At 42.7% G+C, this 18,861-nt stretch overlaps 1 protein-coding gene across 1 annotated transcript; it reads left to right on the forward strand.

Moving 5' to 3' along the window:
* Positions 1-1,771: 1,771 nt before the first annotated feature.
* Positions 1,772-18,264, forward strand: CLGN (calmegin; the record flags this gene model as incomplete). Its single annotated transcript, XM_084244791.1, has 14 exons — positions 1,772-1,918; positions 3,800-3,873; positions 4,564-4,622; positions 4,954-5,095; positions 8,375-8,456; positions 9,701-9,893; positions 10,313-10,502; positions 11,904-12,017; positions 12,119-12,269; positions 13,475-13,690; positions 14,793-14,918; positions 15,119-15,281; positions 16,121-16,221; positions 18,114-18,264. The coding sequence occupies 14 exons, from the start codon at positions 1,772-1,774 to the stop codon at positions 18,192-18,194; spliced, it is 1,839 nt and encodes a 612-aa protein (XP_084100917.1). The 3' UTR covers positions 18,195-18,264.
* Positions 18,265-18,861: the final 597 nt, after the last annotated feature.

Consider the following 18,861-nt stretch of genomic DNA (forward strand, 5'->3'; position numbering starts at 1 on the left):
GTACAGGGAACACACGCTAGGTCAGAGAGGCCTGCAGACGCCTGTGCTTCCCAGGCCACCCTCGGTCACGACAGCAGAAATGCTGTTTGGTGGTTTTCGGCAACCTGTATGGCCGAGGAATACACAGCTGCTCGGGCCCTTTTATGCCCCTGGCCGTGAAGCTCAGCAGCGCTGCCTCGATCACACCCGACGAGACTCTGGCAACCACCATTCCCCCTTGTCTTGGAAAGGTGGGAAGAACTGGGATGTCGCAGACACAGTTGGGGCGCTCTGGTTGCAGTGAAAGCAGGCCTCCCAAAGTGGGACTGCCTGCTCACTCTCCCCCAGGCCCCCGGCAGCCAGCCCAGTGCCCCAGAGCTCCAAGGAGACACGGAGCACATACTTTTCAACAAATTATTGAGAAACCCAAGTATCCTTTCATTCTGAAGGCGAGGATGCGACCCTAATTTAATAGTGACATTTGTTATTGCTGCTGTTACTAATGCATGTATTTCTCTTTTACTCAAATGTGATTGAGTGAAGCAAAACACCTTTACTACATGATGTCCATCACGGAAGGCTCTTGCACTTTGAGAAAATGAACCTTCTAAGGTTATTAACAGTAATGCAGATGCATTCGCTCCTGTGCCCAAAAGTGGAAAGCTAAGTACGGTTAGCAAGTCAGATTGATGTCTGTGTTCACTTCCCATCCAGTCCACCACTTGAGGGTGACTCAAGGAGTCAAGCTCTTGTAGCAGGTGACAGCTAATGACATTTTTGTGTTGTCTTTGTCCATGAAGATGGCAGCATTAACACACCTTTAATATAGAATATTCAAATTCGGTAGATCGAGGGGGTTTCTTTTAACATGCATTTTCAGAGTAACTTAGAGTTGTGCCGGTGAGCTTTAGAGATCAAGGCTGCTGGACCCACGCATGCTTGTGAAGTGTCCATCTCTTGAAGTAGTCAATTCGGTTGAGTTAACTACGCCTTTTGTAATTTGATGTTTGTTTGTTTTTTAAAGATTTATTTATATATTTATACAAGCACTGGGTACATTCAGAAGCGCAGGAGGGTGAAAGAATTCACCAGAGCCAGAGCGGGGAGCAGAACAGGCAGACTGACGAAGTACACTGCTGAGGGGAGTAGCGGGCGTGGCAGGGGAGGTCTGCGCACCATGTGGGACCCTCGCCAGCAGCGAGGGATCGAACCGGCGCTGCAGAGGCTGCAGACAGCTTCGCAGCCCAGCGCTCAACCACTGCGCCACCAGGGGAGGCCCTATTTGCTTTTTCTTAAGCTGAGATTTGATGTCAGCTGAAGATGATCACAGTACATGGTGAACAGACTTTCTCTTTAGTTTTTTTTGGTGTTTACAGATAAATATATTTAGGTTTTATAATTCTAAAATTTCCAATTGCATGTCATATACACTTAATTAACCTTATAGTGACAAAGTGGCCACACTGTCATGAAACGTGGCCTCTGTGGACACTTAGGAATCACGTCCTCTTTTCAAGGCTGCACAAGGGCACCAGGTCCTCGCCCGCCTTCTGTCCAGGATCTGTGCTGCTGGCTGTTTTCAGAGGCCGGACTGCAGCTCCACAGTCTGTGTCCTGTGAGATTGGAAGTTGGTGTTTTTACTTGTTCAGACAGTTTCGTTAATAAGGTTAGAAAGTTTAACAATTAAATCCTCATTTAGACTAAAGGAAGCATTAAGGAGACGGTGTTGTGCCTTTGGCACATATGATCGTTCTTCTCACTTGGTTTTATTTTCACTTCACAGACGGTCAATATGCGTTTCCACAGCTCTTGGCTGTGTCTGGGTCTTCTGTTCGTCTCTGTTAACACAGAATCCGTAGATGATGGTGTTGAAATGGTGGAAGACTTTGATGAAAATTCAGAAGAGGTTGATATGAAGGAAGGAGAACTCTCCCCCGAGGTGAGGTTACTGAGAAGTGAGCTGTGAATTGCTCCCCTGCCTGACTGATGCGTGGAGTGACTGGTCTCTCAGGTGGTGGCGAGGGGTGGTGACTCACATCTGGAGAGTCGTGAACTGACTCCCTCAGTCTATACAGCATGTAAGCCAGTGTTGCCTCAATAAAAAGAATACAATTAAAAAACTTGCAATAATTCTAATAGTCTTCATTTTCTACGTAAATGTAAAAGTAAACAGGGAGAAGTCTGTTGCGGCTAGCATAGGGGTTTGTCACTGGCTAGCAGGAGGACTGAACGCCTTAGCTCAGAAAGGTTTTCAGTCTTATTTCTGACGCTGCCAGGAGAACGGATCAGAATGGGCGGTGACGGCGAGGCGGCCACCCCGGGGCTCCCTGGTTCTGACCCAGTGGGAACATCTGTGTTTTGAGGAATTCTCAGATCTAATATTGAAACCATCAGGACTTTTTCCAGAACTAGTTTTGGTGGTGAGAAAGCGTCAGTAGCTTTTCTCATGCCAACTTGAAGCGCCGCGGAGCGCTGCGCGCAGTTGCTGAAGCCGTCCTTGCTAGCGCCCTCGGTGTTCACATGTTGAAGGTGAATAGTTTTTTCTCCTGATAAATTTTAAACCCCACAGGATATTTCTTTTAAGTCCTAATCTCTGAGTTACAGAAAGTAGCCCCGGCACTAGGGAGGACGTGGGGACAGCTACTGGAGGGGCGGCGGCGTGGCTGGCTGGCCCCTGCCACCCTCTGTGTTGGGAGATGGTAGGTGAGAAAGAGCAGTTGTCCGTGTGATGCAAGGACGGTAAGTAGGTGTGAACAAAGGGCTAGAGAGACTGGCCAGGCCAGAGGATGCCCCGCGGGCCCACACCCCTGCTGCCAGGGGTGGAGAGGGAGGAGCGAGTGGGAACTTTGCAGGGGCTGGCAGTGTTGGCAGCAGAGTCTTGACTCTGAAGGTGATTAGGTGCTTCATTGCGAACTTTCCTCCCTTAAAGAGGAAAAGTACTGGCAGGGCAGGGCAGGGCGGGGCAGGGCGGGGCAGGGGAATCAGAAGAGCGCTGCTGCATCCCTCTCCCAAGATGCGGAGGACACATCGCAGTTGACCCTGCGGCTCAGCTCGCTCGGCTGAGTCACAAAGGGCCCCGCTCCTCACCCACTCAAATTATCTTTTGACAGTTTGTCAGTAAGTTTTTTTCATCACTTGAGCAGTGTTGTGGGCACATGCAGCGGCTGAGTGTGTTAGCTCTGGGGTCAGACTATCGGATTCACGTCTCCTCCTCCTCCTCCTCCTCCTCCTGCGGCTGTGGGGCTGGGAAGCGGCTTTGCCCGCCCTGAGGCCCCGTGTGTCAATATGTGGAGTGTCGGGCTGAACAGAACCTCGAGGTCACCGCAAGCAGCTCCTCTTCACTGTCAGCGCGAGAGCCTGAGGCGCTGCAGCAGGCCAGGGGCGTGGGCTGCGGTGTTGACTAGCCAGTGTCTCTGGCTTCTCATTTTTCAAAACGATCTCCCTTCCTCCTCTAGGCCTGCAGCGGGACATGTGAGAATTCATTTTAAACTAGTCTATGTGCCTACTAAGTTTTTTTGTCTTACATGCTGTTAGATCACGCTATTTACTTTGCTTGTGATGATCTTTATCCCCCAGTATTGCCACCTGCTAAATTCCTTTCGAGGCTGAGTCAGGGCTGGTATATTCTCTGCATGTGACATTTGCCCATCTCTGTGCTGCTTTATTCTTTCATATCTTGTCACCACCAGGTTCAGAGATTTGAAGTCAGAGACCTCATCTCATGTCTGTGTTACTTATGTGTACTTTTCTGACCTAGTGAGATTATTTAAAGTACTTGTAGAGATGAATAACTTTAGATTTTTAAAAATCTGTTTTCTAGATAAATTATAAGACACCTCAACCTATAGGAGAAGTATATTTTACAGAAACTTTTGATAATGGAAGGTTGGCTGGGTGAGTATTCATTCAAAGGAAGGTTTTCCTTGACTTGGTTAGCTTTTGATGTTCTTGCTTTTTGGTTTATGAGAATTGCCCCTGCTGCAGAACTGTCAGAAGTGTAAAGTCCTTCATCTGACAGTGTCAATCAGTAGCCTAACATGTTTTTTAGCCATAGAAATATTTAAATTGAACAGTTATTTACGAAAATATACAAATGAATTGTGGATAGAAGTGAAAACATAACATTTCTTCATTCCTTAGGGAAATTATTAATAATTTCAGATGACAAAATCAGGTTAATGTTCCACCCTAAATAATGGTAAAAAACAGCATGGCAGTTATCATTTATTGATTGCATATGCTGGACACTGTCCTAGGTAGGTAGGTAAGCACAACCTTTGCTGCATTTTCAGGGGAGGAAATTGAGGCTCGGTAGACTATCATGTCTGTGATCATGCAGCTAGTAAATTGCAGGTTCTAAATTTGATTTAACTGCAGCTTTGCAGGATTAAGTATAGCTATTCTTATTCAGCCTCTCAGTATTCATTTATATTTGAATGAAAAGTAATGCTGGATTATCTTTTGTTGTGTTACTAATATGCATATATAAAGCTATACCTATAAAGATCTAGCTATATGCATCTGTATCAATAAATTGCGGCATTTTATTTTTAATGGTATGCATTTTCTTTGCCTTATTTATAGGTGGGTCTTATCCAAAGCAAAGAAAGATGATGCAGATGAGGATATTTCTATATATGACGGTAAAAAATTAGTTTAACTATTTGCTGTTACCAGTATGGCACCATTCACTAGCTTTGAGATGGTATTTCTATTAAATATCTGTGAGGGGCCTGAGGCCACATCCTGCTTCACAGTAGGAGACTCAGTTTTTGTCTTGTTTCCAGTATTTGGGGGGGGTCCCAGTATTTTGGGGGTTACCCAGCCTGAAGCCGTTGCCCCATCTTCTGACTGCAGAGCTGAGCTTCCCATGCTTAGTCTTTTGTATTTCCTGAAATAGAATGATAAATTCTGCTTATGATTAATTACTAAGTCAGCATATGTTACTTTAATTTGTATCACCTTGTATTGTAGGAAGATGGGAAATAGAAGAACTGAGAGAGAACCGCGTGCCGGGCGACCGGGGGCTGGTGCTCAAGTCCAGAGCGAAGCACCATGCCATCTCCGCTGTCCTGGCCAAGCCCTTCGTCTTTGCCGACAAGCCTCTGATTGTCCAGTAAGTGGATGGTGTTGAATGCTTTCCCTGAAATTTATGGGTATTTTACGTGCCCAGCCGTTTGAACATAAGTTGGTTTTAGATGATGGGTATAAAGTCCAGCTTCTCCCTTTAGTGGCCCTGACTGAAGTACACATGCATGTCTGTACTTAACCAGCCTAAGGCTTTGAGTGAAAAGCAAGTTAATTAAAAGGTTAGGTAATGTATGCTATAATACATGAAATTCTGCCATTGTAGACTTTATAGTACATGCTAAAATCACTTTTAACCCTTAAAACTATTTGCTGTCAAGACACTCTGTATTCAGAGCAGCACATTAAACATCACTGTTAAACCAGAGATGTGAGCCTCAGCAGCAGGTTTCATTTACCGGGAGATGCTGATTGTCTCTACCCTGCGCCAGGCAGCTGCTGGCGTGCGCGGCCCCAGAACCACTATAGATCCTTCCAGCTGCTTCACCCCTGCCTGTTATAAAAGCAGAATAGAGCCATGCAAATGCAGTGACAAAACCAATAAGGTTTAAATCAAAAACAAAGACCAGGAAATGTATGCATGTTACTTCCCACCTTTCATCAGAAGAGGTGGCTGTCCAGAGTTAATTCAGCCTAGGGAATGGTGTTAGCTGCAAACAGTGTCACTCCAGAGTCCTTTTTGATGTTTGCTAACACGATAAACATGTTTCTATGTGGTATAAGTAAAATTCATTTTGCGTTTTAGAACTTTTCAAAAAACATTGGCATAATTGACTTAATTTTTCAGTAAGTTTAAATATTAAGTAATGTCAGAGAACATACAACAATTATTTGAACAAATTTAAAATATTGTTGGGAGTACTTATCGGCACTAATATTTGAGCTTCATGTTGTTTATAATTATTCTGGACTTGATTTTTCTTATTCCTAAAAGTGGGAGGTAATATTATTCAGTTAAAACTTAGGTGGATAGCATATACTCTCACTTTCTGTTTTGATCCTTTGTGACTTCAGTGAAAAAGCAAAAGGAAAAAAAAAATATATAAAGCATAACATGGCAGAAAATGAATCAGATTTACTGTGTTCAGTATAAATTACTGGTAGGCAAGTAAGCAGGAGATAGCTTGCAAGATTAGAAACAAAGGTTGGAAAAAAGTCTAAAAAATTATTAAAGTAATTATGAAACTAATTTCCTGAAAAAGCAAGAACCAAGAAGAATTGAATGGCAGTCTCTGATATGCTTGAAAACCGTTCAAAGCACAGTGGACGTATCTCTTAATATCGTTTCTCTTAATATCTTAATATCGATAAAATAAATATTAAATACCATGACTACTGTGTATTTGTTATACAATTTTGTAGTGGCTTTTTCCAAACTGTATAATGTTAATACCCATTATGTTATCATACAAATTTTAGAAACTAAGAATTATCTAACCTTAGACATGAGGAAGGATATTTACCCATTAACGACTTTGAGAAGTTCTCTATTTAAAAACAAGGTTTTAACTTTTGCACTGTGGTTCCCAGATATTTGTGACCACAGTTCTTTTCCCCTGACAGTAATCACTGCTTCATGAAAGAGCTGGGGAATGCTCTGGAGACAGTGAGGTTAGCCTCTGCCTACGGCCTCATTTTTCCTGACTAAAGCTTAGCAGCAAACTTCTCGATGCCATTTCCCTGATCCACTAATCCCTTGTGAATTATTCATCAGAAACACAGGTCAATGATTTGGACACTCTGCAGGTCAGCAGTGTGAACAGACACGTAACTGAGGCTGTGAGGCAATGAAGTTATTTGTACAAATTTACGGACATTTCAGAAAACTATTCTTCTAGTCCCTACCTTTTTTTGCAGAGCTCTGTCCTTAGCTCGCCTCTAGTAAAATTCTCTTTTGTTTTACCCAAAATAGTGGGTATCTACCTCTAACCACATCCTGCAGCATTTATTTGACTTTATAGTTGTCAAAGACTTGTTCCATGAAGAAAATGTCTTTGCCAGCTGTTGCTAAAAATAAAAAGTAAGATCTTGAGGAAAACAGACTGTCCTTTATTTTAAAAATGAAAAAGAACAAGACAAAACCTTTCTTCTCGTCATAACAGAAGCAACCTTATTGGGTGTTTATTTGCCCCGATGCGTATGACGCCCCTCCGCCTTGATGGGCTCGGAGTGCCGTGTGGCCAGGCAGCCCGGGGTGGTTGGCACCTGGACCTGGCCTCTCCGCTCAGCGGCCTGGAGGAAGTGGCAGAATGAGGATGCGTCTCTGGTCTCTCTGACTCCAAAGTTCATGCCGCGGCCACTTCTGTAGACACCTCTAGACATTAAACAGGGTGGGAGGTGGGCGGGGCAGGGGGGGTCTCCCATAATTCAGTGAAAACTCAGAGACAATCACTGAATTTCCTCTGTTCTTTTCAATAGCAAAGATAGACACTAACTGGGCTCAAGCTGTTTTGTATGCTATTTTATTTTTTCCTTTCTTGTCACTAAAGTTTCCTGAAATATTTTAAACTACAGTCCTTTATTCAGTGTTGACTTGTTCCTTTCGCATCTCCAATTTCTGTCTCCTTTTAATTCATTCACTTTGATAGCCATTTCTTCATCAGTTTTTGTCACGTGCAATACATCAATTTGCTGGTCTCTTCCCATACTGTGGGCAAGGCTCTGTCTTACTGCACAAACAAGAGTATTTCCTTACGTGAGAAAAGAAAAGAGCTGCCAACTTGCGCTGAGAATTATGCAATGTTGTGGCCCCAGGTCACCCCCTTTCAGCTCTTACCTTGTATTTGCTGTGTCTATTAATTAAGATTCTGAAGTCTCCTTGCTGGAGATACTGAAACACACAATCTATTTAACATGTTTTAGGGGGAGTTGAGCCAAAAGGCAAACTAGCAGTGAACTGAATAAGCTCATCAGCAGTTTCCAAAAGATCTGTTGCTACAGCTCCTGTCTTCATGGTCTGTGTTTTTTACTTCATAAAGAATGCGTATAGAGCCTGCCTTATCTGATGTCCCGTTTCCACTAGTAGTTTTATTCAGTGTATGTCATTCTGAATTCAGCAGTGTCGATGGAAAAATTATTTCAACAATTGATTGATTTCTCTCTTGCTGATTATAATCATTCTATTTTTAACGTTTTAAGGAGTTGCAGCAAGGAAACATTTCTGCTTATTTTCCCTACATGCTTTACATGAGTTTCTGGTAATGTCAAACATTTGTGTTTAAATGAATTGAGAGTATTACATTAGATTGTGAAGAACAATCAGTAACTTTTATTTATCAGCAGTGTGATTCTTTTTCCCTTCATTTAGATATGAAGTAAATTTTCAAGATGGTATTGATTGTGGAGGTGCATACATTAAACTCCTAGCAGACACTGATGGTTTGAATCTGGTATGATATTTTAATGTTTAAGAAAACCTTATTAAAGTTAATAAGTCTATTTAAGGAGTATTTGATGAAATTGAAATTTTCACTTTCAACTGAAATCGAAAAGAACTTTGAAAATCTTTATTCACCGTGAGTCTCTGTGGCTTTGTGGTGTTCCTGCCTGTCCAGCTTGTCAGCTGAGGGGGCAGTTTTGTCATCCTGAGCAACACAAGACAACTTTACCTATTTACCATGTCTGTAAATAAAAAGTAATGTGCTTATAAAAGTCCTTGAAAGGTCCACTTATGTCCTTCACAAAACAAGAACCTTAAGTTTGTCCAGGGAAGTGAGGGCACAGCGGGCAAATGAGACGCCAGCTCAGGTGTTGGCAGCCCATGGCAAGAGCCAAGTTAAAAATGTTCTTGCTGGTGATGCAGCTTCGGGGCTGTGTTAGTACCTTCTGCACCTGGGACGGGGGTCTCACCATTCTCCTGCAGGAGGCCCAGCCAGGGTCTCTGCCCTAATAGAAAGGGGTGAGGCCCAGCGCTTGCTGTAGGGGACCCACATGCTGTCACTAGGACCAGGCCAACGGGAGGCCCGGGGTGGTGAGCGTTGAAGCTTGTTTCTTAAGGGCAATAATAGAAGCTAATGCCACATATTTTTCTAAACACTTTGATTAACTCAGAGAAACCCTGTAAGGTAGGTACTGGTGCCGCCTGTATTTTAGAGGCGATAAAGCGGAACTGTGGGAGGTTAAGAAGTTTGCTCCAGGCCACAGGCAGCTAGAGCCCCAGTGTCCACCCGCCCAGGCCCTGAGCCTGCGCCTGCAGCTGCAGGAGGAAGGCAGGAGGCGGCGGGAGGCGGGAAGAGCGCACCAGTGTCTGCATCTAGTCTCTTTCCACTCATTTCCTGGGGTCCCCCTGAGAAGGCGCTCGCTGTGGCCGGCAGGTCAGCAGCGCGCTTTCCTCTCGGCTTAGTCTCTGCAGCAGTGACCGTGCAGACTTACATAGCGTGATTAAAGCTTAGGAAGATGTTACTGGGCTGGTTTCAGAGTCTCGCCTACCTCATCAGGGAGGAAGTAGTATGTGCTTTAAAAAATATATTTTGAAATAGGATGTGTCATTTTCTTCGTCTGTGATTATCACTGGTCAAGGGGGTCTTTGAGTCAGTGCGTGGTCACTTCTGTGAACGCTGCCCAGTTGGAGAGAGTAGGGCAGTTCTTCACATGATAGTTCTGGGCTAATCCCGTCACTCATCTCTCTTTGAAGGAAAACTTTCATGATAAAACATCTTATACCATTATGTTTGGACCAGATAAATGTGGCGAAGATTATAAACTTCACTTTATCTTCAGACACAAACATCCCAAAACTGGAGTTTTTGAAGAGAAACACGCCAAGCCTCCCGACGTAGATCTTAAAAAGTTCTTTACGGACAGGAGGACGCATCTCTACACCCTCGGTAGGTCCCCTTCGTTCTTCGGTCCTCGCGTGTTGGGGCCTGACGTTGCCATGACATTTCACAGCAGGTGCTTTGGCAGGAACAAGCATCCTTTGTGGTGTACCTGTAGCTTTTTAAATTTGAGGTTGTTCGCAAAAATTTCTTTAAAGTAGTGAAGGAGATTGTATTCTCTGGCTACAAAGAGTGAAGCTGACGGGTTGTATGAGTCCCACACTTAGCTGTTGAGTATTTTTTGAGACATAATGGAGCATCTTATTAAATTATTATTACAATCGCCATATTTTGATTTAGCACATTGGTAATAACGCTTTCTGGTGGAGAGACTGTTTTGCCCTGGAAATTTAGGGTAGTTTTATTATTTAGAAGATTATCTTTAAAATACCTATCAATATGATGTTTGTTTTTGAATTGGTTTTCAGTGTTGAATCCAGATGACACATTTGAAGTATTGATTGATCAAATCGTTGTAAACAAAGGAAGTCTGCTAGAGGATGTGGTTCCTCCCATCAACCCTCCTAAAGAAGTTGAAGATCCCAGTGACAAAAAGCCTGATGACTGGGATGAGAGAGCAAAAATCCCGGATCCTTCTGCAGTCAAACCAGAGGACTGGTAAGCCGAGGGCTCAGTCCTAGCAAACCCCAACTTGGCATAATTAATCAATGAGACATAACATGTCAGTGACTTCTATAACCACTGAAGTATATTCTTTGAACTTTTTTTTTTATTGTTGTTTTGGGTGAGATTCTTTCTTAAAATGGATTTTGTGCTCCCCTGCCTTTTAATTATCTGAATTTCTATTTAATCCTAATTTTGATTGTGTTTCCTTTTTTGGTACATTTTTACTTTTTTATACTGTCAGTGATGTGGGTCTAAAACGCCACCACTTTAATTCCTCGTTGGCCTCCGTCAGCACGTGCACGCTTCGTGGAGTCTGTCTTTCCAGTGAGTGGTGATTGGTCTTATGGTCGGGGGCAGCCTTGACGCTTTATAAAACAATGTAGGATTCACTCAGGCCATTGTGCTTAGCCATTTTACTGGCTGGGTATTTGCATTGTTTTTATTCTGCAGGATTATGAGTATTTTCCTTTACACAGATGCATTCAGCTCCTGAGCGCCCATGGCTTGAGAGTTACCTGCGTCTCTTTCTACTTGCCGAGGCCGCCTTTGTCCTTCAAGTATTTTGTAATTTCTCCATAAGGATCTTGTTAATTCCTAAGAATCTATTTTTTGATTCCCTCCTCATTGGGTAACCACATCCTCTAGCAGACTTCCTTTGTTTACAACGATTTGATCAATCAATCAATCAATCAATCTGCCTTTTTGTATTTCACCCATCATGTTATCTATTGCTGTGTAATGAATGACCCCAAAACTTAACAATCAAGGGCAACCCCGGTATCTCCCTCTGAGGGTCTGCACTGGGCATGGCCAGTGGAGCATCAGGTAGGGCAGCCCTGGGCTCTCTCTGAGGTTGCTGACGCTGACCCGAGGGCTGGACGCTGGCTCTGGGGGTTTGGCCTGGGGGCTGCGGGCTCTGCCTTCCTAGTGGCAGAAGACATAGGCAGATGAGAGTTGGGGGCTCTGGGGACAGGTGTAGCCCACAGACAGCAGGTAGGAAATGCTTTTTGGTGCCTTCTGAGTTTTTTATTACTTTTTAATTTTTATTTTTTAAAGATTTATTTATTTATTTATACAAGCACTGGGTACAGTCAGAAGCGCAGGAGGGCGAGAGGATTCACCAGAGCCAGAGCGGGGAGCAGAGCAGGCAGCAGAGCAGGCAGAAGGACCAAAGGACACTGCTGAGGGGAGCAGCAGGCGGCAGGCGAGGTCTATATCACTATGTGGGGTTCTCCCTGGCAGGCAGGAAATCGAACCGGCACTGCAGAGGCTGCGGGCAGCTTCGCCAGCCAGCACTCATCTGCTGCGCCACCGGGGAGGCCCTTTTTCTGAGTTTTTTAAAGTGCGCTTTTAAGCTTCCTGAATTCTGGCCTAAAATGCTGTATTTAATAGGGATGACAGTGAACCTGCCCAAATAGAAGACTCAAGTGTCGTCAAGCCCGAGGGCTGGCTGGACGACGAGCCACAGCTCATCCCAGACCCACACGCCGTGAAGCCAGCTGACTGGTAAGGGCTTCACGCCTGTGTCACTGCCTTTCTTGTCGCACCTGCGGGCGCCTGACGCGAGGCTTGTGGCCACCGCATGTGCTGTGTTCTTGTGCCCTCAGGAACGAAGACATGGACGGGGAGTGGGAAGCACCTCGAATTTCTAACCCAGCATGTCAGGTTGGGTGTGGTGAGTGGCAGCCCCCCATGATAGACAACCCGAAATACAAAGGCGTCTGGAGGCCTCCGATGATAGACAATCCGGGCTACCAGGTACTATGCTGCCCCGCGGTGGGGTGACCATGTGGTCGCGTCTGGCTCTCAAGAGTTAACTGTGAAATTCGATGTGTGGTGGTGCGCCTTAGCTGTCCTCAAGAGGTCTGAGAAAAGAGACTCCAAATAGAAATATTTATATCTAAAAAATAAAACATGCATTATTTAGTTATCTGTAGGGATAAGGTTAAAAGTTGAAGATCACGAACTTTGTACTATTAATGGTCACTTGGGAATAAAGTTCTGTTTTAGAATTAAATACAAGAGACGAGTTCAGACCCAGGGGAGTCACGTCACACATTTCAGTGATTAATTGGTGGTTGGTTCCTGCCCTTCATTAATATGCTCCTTACTTTATTGTATTATTAAATTTTGGATTTTTTGCTAGTATGAGTCAGACCGCTTGAGTGTGTCTGGCTTTTTGTAGAAGTCCCTGCGTTACCCATTTAACCCTGCAGTTTGCCTTATTCATTGACATTTTCTAACCTTTAGCACATGTGGATTATACATCCTAATTTCTCTCTGAAGTTTTCTTTATAGCATTTAGCCCACCTACAGGAGCCAGGTCTGTCTTGGTGGTCACTGTGTCCCTAGCTGTGGCGCCGTGCCTGGCCCAGGGCTAGTCCGTGAGTGACCACAGTGTGGCGCTCGTTTGCGTTGGCTGAGTTTAGTCATTTGACATTAACAAGGCTTCTAGGCTGCGAGGTTCCGCCTTGAATGAGCAGGGATATCAGCTGTTGTGTTCAAAAGAGTGGCTCCATTTTTGACCCAGAGTGACCTCTCTGATTTGGGCCTTTTTAGTAACATTTTGTCTTGACTAACTTCACTAATTGGGAAAAAAAAAAGTTATCTAAAAAAAAACACACACCTATCTTTACTAATTAAAAAAAAGAAAACTTAAGTAGTATCCCCTGGCTGTCAAATTTAATACCTCCAGTTTCTGTGTGTTCAATTTTCAGTTTGCCTTTTTTTTTTTTTTTTTGACAGAGTTGAAAGTCAGTGTTATTCATAGGGAACATCCTATGCAGAATAAGCAGGAATAAGATTTTTGTTTCAAGCAAATTTAGTGAACTAATATCAGTTAAAAGCATTTTGTTGTCTCCAGTTAAAGTTGCTGATGTCATTCAACAGCCACAGCTTAGTGAGCAGCATTCTCAGTGAAATTGTCTTATTTAAACGTGTCTTCAAATTTTCTTTTCCCTCAGGGAGTCTGGAGTCCTCGAAAAATTCCTAATCCCGATTATTTTGAAGATGACCATCCGTTCCTGCTGACTCCATTCCGCGCTCTTGGTTTAGAGCTTTGGTCCATGACCTCTGATATCTACTTTGATAATTTCATTATCTGTTCTGAAAAAGAAGTGGCAGATCGCTGGGCTGCAGATGGTTGGGGAGTCAAAATAATGGTTGCAAATGCCAATGAGGTACAGTATTGAGCATTTAGAAAATAGAACATGGCCCAGGTCATAGATTAGACAAATGGCCCTATGTACGGTAGATAAATATGCAGTAATTACTAAATGTCAAAGAAATGTACTTACATTGATCTAGACAGAATATTTGACTTTACTATAAACTACATATGTGTTAAAGTCTTTATTTCATTTATTAAGTTATGATAGCTTTAATGGAATGTAACGCCTATTTGAAAACAAGACTACTTAATATCTTTGTCACCTGGCCAATTCAAGACCTAAATGGTAATATTAATCCAAATATGATTTTATGTTCATTTTAATTATCCTTGACTTGGCGTGCAGAGAATTTTAACATACATTATTATTAAATTGTGTCTCAGTTTTTTTCCCCCCCCAAATCTTAACACTGTTTTGAAAAGGTTAAGCTAAATATTTCAACACAGTGCATCCTGGAGAACGTATCTTTAAACTCAATCATGTAAAGAAAAATTCATACCTTACATTGGTTTTTTAGGGAGCACTAGAAAAAAACATCAAAAAAGTAGGTAAAGAAAGAGGGAGTCTCATTTTGAAAGTCTTTTAACCAACATATTTGATGAGTTTTTATTTTACTTTAATAAGAAACAATTCTCTTACTGAAACTTAGGGGTAAAGTTTTTTTCATAAAAAAGGAGAATAATAATACTTGGTTGATTTGACTAATGAGCCCTGTGAAAGTACAGGATGTGTTGCCAGAGTTGTATATTTCTAAATGAACCAGATAAATACACCCATAGAGAGTAGTTCTGTCCTGAAATTTACAAAAGAAGGAAATTGTTGTTGTTGCCTGCGGGTGGGTGGCGGTTCCCAGGGTGAGCTAGCGCTCCTGCTCCAGAGCCACTGGCAGCAACACGGACACGTGCTGATAAACTAACTTGCAAGTCTACAAAGTGTAAGATGGGAAAATAAAAGGATTTTTGGCTTACGGGTTCATCACTCCTTCATATAAAATGCCTTGGTGGAGGGTTTTGTTGTTTTTTTGTTGTGTTTGTTTGTTTGCTTTTTGTGGGTTGTGTTTCCTCGTGAAGGTTTGGAAAGTCTGAGCTTCATTCTTGCCGTTTCCTCCCAGCCTGGTATATTGAGGCAGCTAATGACAGCCGCAGACGAGCGCCCGTGGCTTTGGATCATTTATCTCGTGACAGCAGGACTTCCGATTGTGTTGATTATTTCATTTTGTTGGCCACGAAAAGTAAAGGTAAAGAGAATGAATTCCCTTCAACTTAGAAGAAAAGTCTGTTCATGTTTCGGAGTTCTGTGACGTGAGCGAGCGGTTCTTAAAATTAATAAACTAGATTTCCTTTAAGTTTTACTGATAGTTCACAGTGTCTGATATTGCAAAAAAATTTTAATAATGCTTTGATTTTAGTAAAAATAACTTCTGTTAAATTGTCGCAGAAAAAATATGAAGAAGCTGAGTATAAAAACACTGATCTGTGCAAACCCCAGACCAAGGGGGCACTAGAGCAAGAAGTGAAGGAAGAGAAGGCAGCCCTGGAGGAGAAGCCAGCAGACCTGGAAGAGGAAAAAAAACAGAGTGACGGCGAAATTCTTGAAAAAGGTAAAGATGGAGGTAGTGACTTACAATGGGAGCCCTGGCAAAGCTCATAAAAACAGCAGATCAAAAGGCACCTACTTATTGTCAAGTTTATACATCTGAATCCCCCAAAACACATGACTGCTGCAGATGGTGTGACCAGCGGGCCCTTCTGGGTTTTGTCTTCTAGAAAGAGAGATTTAGACATCGGTCAGTCGTTTCAGAGCCCAGCAACTATAGGCCCCCTCTGCCTTAGCTTTTTGCAAGGACTTCTCTTGCCTCCGAGGAGCAGATGAGGTGGAGTGTGTTAGCAGGGGTTGCGGCAGGACACAAACACCAGGCCTTCCCTTGCTGCTGTTCCCAGCAAGGTGGCTGCTGTTCCCAGCTTGATTCCTGAGGGATGGCTGGAACACATGCCCCTTCTCACCCACTCTGACTCTGAAGGCATCAGCTTCTAGGTCACATTCCACTGACCTCCTCCCACACATTTAGGGAGAAATAAACCTCCGCATTTGCTAGGTATCTCACGCCAAGTTTGGGACAGAGCCCTTTACAATTAAATTATAGGATACAGCTTTTAATTTAGCAGTTGATGAAAATTGATTTCAAAACTTCTCTCTCTCGAGCACACACAGTGTCTTGGGTTTTCATCACTGAAGCCTAAAAGTTTCAAACTTACCCTTTTCTTAAATAGATGATTTGTTTATAAAAATGGGATAAAGTGATGAATATTTGTAATTAAAAAATTCTAGAGGGAGAAATTGCTATTAAACATTGGAATGTAAATACTCTTGATTATATCTAATGCTTTTTAGTGGGGAAACCCTAATTCACTCAGTCTTTAATAAAATCTCTTTTTCCAGAAGAGGAAGGTGAGCCTGAGGAAAAGAGTGAAGAAGAAATTGAAATCATAGAAGGACAAGAAGAAGGTAATAAATCAAATAAGTCTGGATCAGAGGATGAGGTAAGCTTCGTCAAGATAAGCCAACTTCTGTGTATTATCATTGTCCCTCAAAAGCTTCTCCAGTAACCGCACTCACGTCAGTAACAGTCTGGCTTGTGACAAATGTCTTGCTATATTTCCCCCAGCTTTCATGAGAGCCTCCATATTGTCTTTTAAATGTCTTGATAAAGAAGGCAAGAAAATACTATAATTTATATTAGGCCTTTACAGAACAGAGCGCCGCATCTCTCAGAGGTGATGTTTTATCACTAGATTTCTAGTTAGAACATCAGACCGTCTGAGAGGTGAAAGGCAATGCTGCTTATTACAGGTTTCGAAATCACTATTGTAAAATCATCCTCAATCATCCTTAATAATTTACTGTCGCATTTTGAAGTATTTCGTTCACAGGGCAGTGGAGTACTGTCTGCCTACTTAGGTGTTTTTTCTTACTTCTTTTTTTTTAATTTAAATATTGTATTTTATATAATTCTTACATCTTTTTTTCATCTTTGCACAATGTATGCATTTTCGTTTTGATTGTATTTCATGTACAATTGCACCCCCCCCCCTTATTTTGGCTCTAGTCCTTCCTTTCCCCGCCCTCCCTCCCCAGTGTGTCTCTGGTTTACAGTTGCTTGTTGATTTTGATTTTTACTTTGTATTGATTAGTCTTTTTCCTGGTCTCTTATTTAGGTTTTCTAAATTCCTGCTATGAGTGAGACCATCTGGTATTTTTCTTATATCTTTTAACAAACTAGTTTTCCTATTTACTGGCGAGATCTGCCCCTCTTTTTATCCTGTGCCTCATTTTTTCAGTCTGTCATGCAATCAGACATTATCCTGGTTATCATTCAGAGCCAGAGCTTGCTTTTCACCAGTGTCTACCCAAAGCCTGTTTTCTCTGTTTCTCCAGCCCTTTAAGAGCTGCCTGGTCTTAGCCGACAGAACTGCATCTGCATCACTTGGGGCTGCCTGGTCTATTCATGCCATGAAATGACCTGCTTTGTCTCTTTGAAGACGTCTCCCCAATAAACTGGTTTTATGATTGTTTCATTGTTTCCTAAAGTACATATGCAGGTTACTGGTCTTAACCACCTGTCCGGGCCACTGTCTAGCATGAATGTGTGGGGGCGCATTGTTCCAGGGCCGAGCCTTAGACACTCACTGGTTCAGCCTTCACGCTCTTCACAGTAATGTTCATTCATTGATTTGAATATTCCACTTATATTTTACTTCACAAAATTTTCTGTGCACCTTTAAACATATCTTAATCCTGCCTCCCAGCTTTTAGTCTTCTTACAGGTATTTTAGAGTGAGGCAAAGAAGTCAATTTTTATATAGTATGTAACTATGAGAAATAACTATTTTGTGTCAGGCCATAATACCTTCATTATTTTATTTTGTTACATGAGTTTATAAATGTAAATGCTTCTTTTGAATGCCTAAGAATGAAACAACCTAAACCATAAATTTGATATTTCCCTTTCTTCTCTCCTAATTTTTCTCAAAGTTCTCTGTGCCAGAAGTTCTTAGAAAGTCTCTGTGAGCCAGCTCAGCAGTTCATCACCTGCATGAATGTTGTGAATAGTGTTTAATGTCCCACAGTACAGATGTCACATGGCCTTTACTGTGACATCTGAATCAGGTTCTAAATCATGAAATAGAATCATGAGTTGTTAGCAGTCTTCCGTGACAGACGCGTGTTTGATAAGCAGTGTTATTCTGAGCACGTGATCGGGCCAGAAGAACAAACTGAAACACCAGTTTGCCTGCAGTCTGATCAGCTGCCCAGAGATGGCATCTGACTGAGAGAGCATGTATTTTAGAGCAGAAAAAGTGTTGTTGTTGTTTGCTTAACCATTTTCCTGTTACTCATTGTACAAAATAAACACTCTATGACTCTTTCCTAGATGAAAGAAGCAGACGAGAGCACGGGGTCTGGAGATGGGCCTGTCAAGTCCGTGCGCAAAAGGCGAGTCCGCAAGGAGTGAGGCCGCGAGTGTCCACGCCGCGGGCGTGTCCAGAGTCAGGTGCCGCCCGGCCGCCCGCCCGCCCGGCCCGCTCTGCTGCTAGCCACATTATCCCTTCAGACATTTATTTTAGGAAAAGAAAACCTTTGAAGTTACCTGGTCTGTAAATTTAGAATAAAAGAAAAGTGACACGTTACCTATCAGATTTCAGAGACTGGTATCATTAGGAGTGCCACAGTTTTAATAGTTCGGAGAACGTTTTGGGTTGTGGAGGGTGAAATAATATGCAGCAGCTCTGCTGCTGTTGGGGGAGAAATCAGTTACTGGAATTTCCTCTTCAAGGTTCTGCTTCAGTATAACTGGTGGTTTTATAATAAAAGCCAGAGTGTGTTCTGTTGTACAGAGCTACATGCAATAAAGTTTCTGTATGGTTGTTTGATCCGATCAGCAATTGAATGTGTTGTATGTGACCCACACTTACCTGGTTTGTGTCAAATTATAGTCATGGTCTCTTGTTCACTCAGTTTATAGATCCTTTCAAAGAGGTGCTTTGTTGACAGGCAAGTCGACGAAACAAACGTCTGTCATTCATAGAATCACTGGCTATTAGTGCAGCATATTTTACATTTGATAACAAAAATAATAGGTTTCTCGAAATGAAATGGTGTACGTATTTTTCCCAAACCTT

Source organism: Talpa europaea, assembly GCF_964194135.1.
Source record: "Talpa europaea genome assembly, chromosome: 10".
Taxonomy (NCBI): Eukaryota; Metazoa; Chordata; class Mammalia; order Eulipotyphla; family Talpidae; genus Talpa; species Talpa europaea.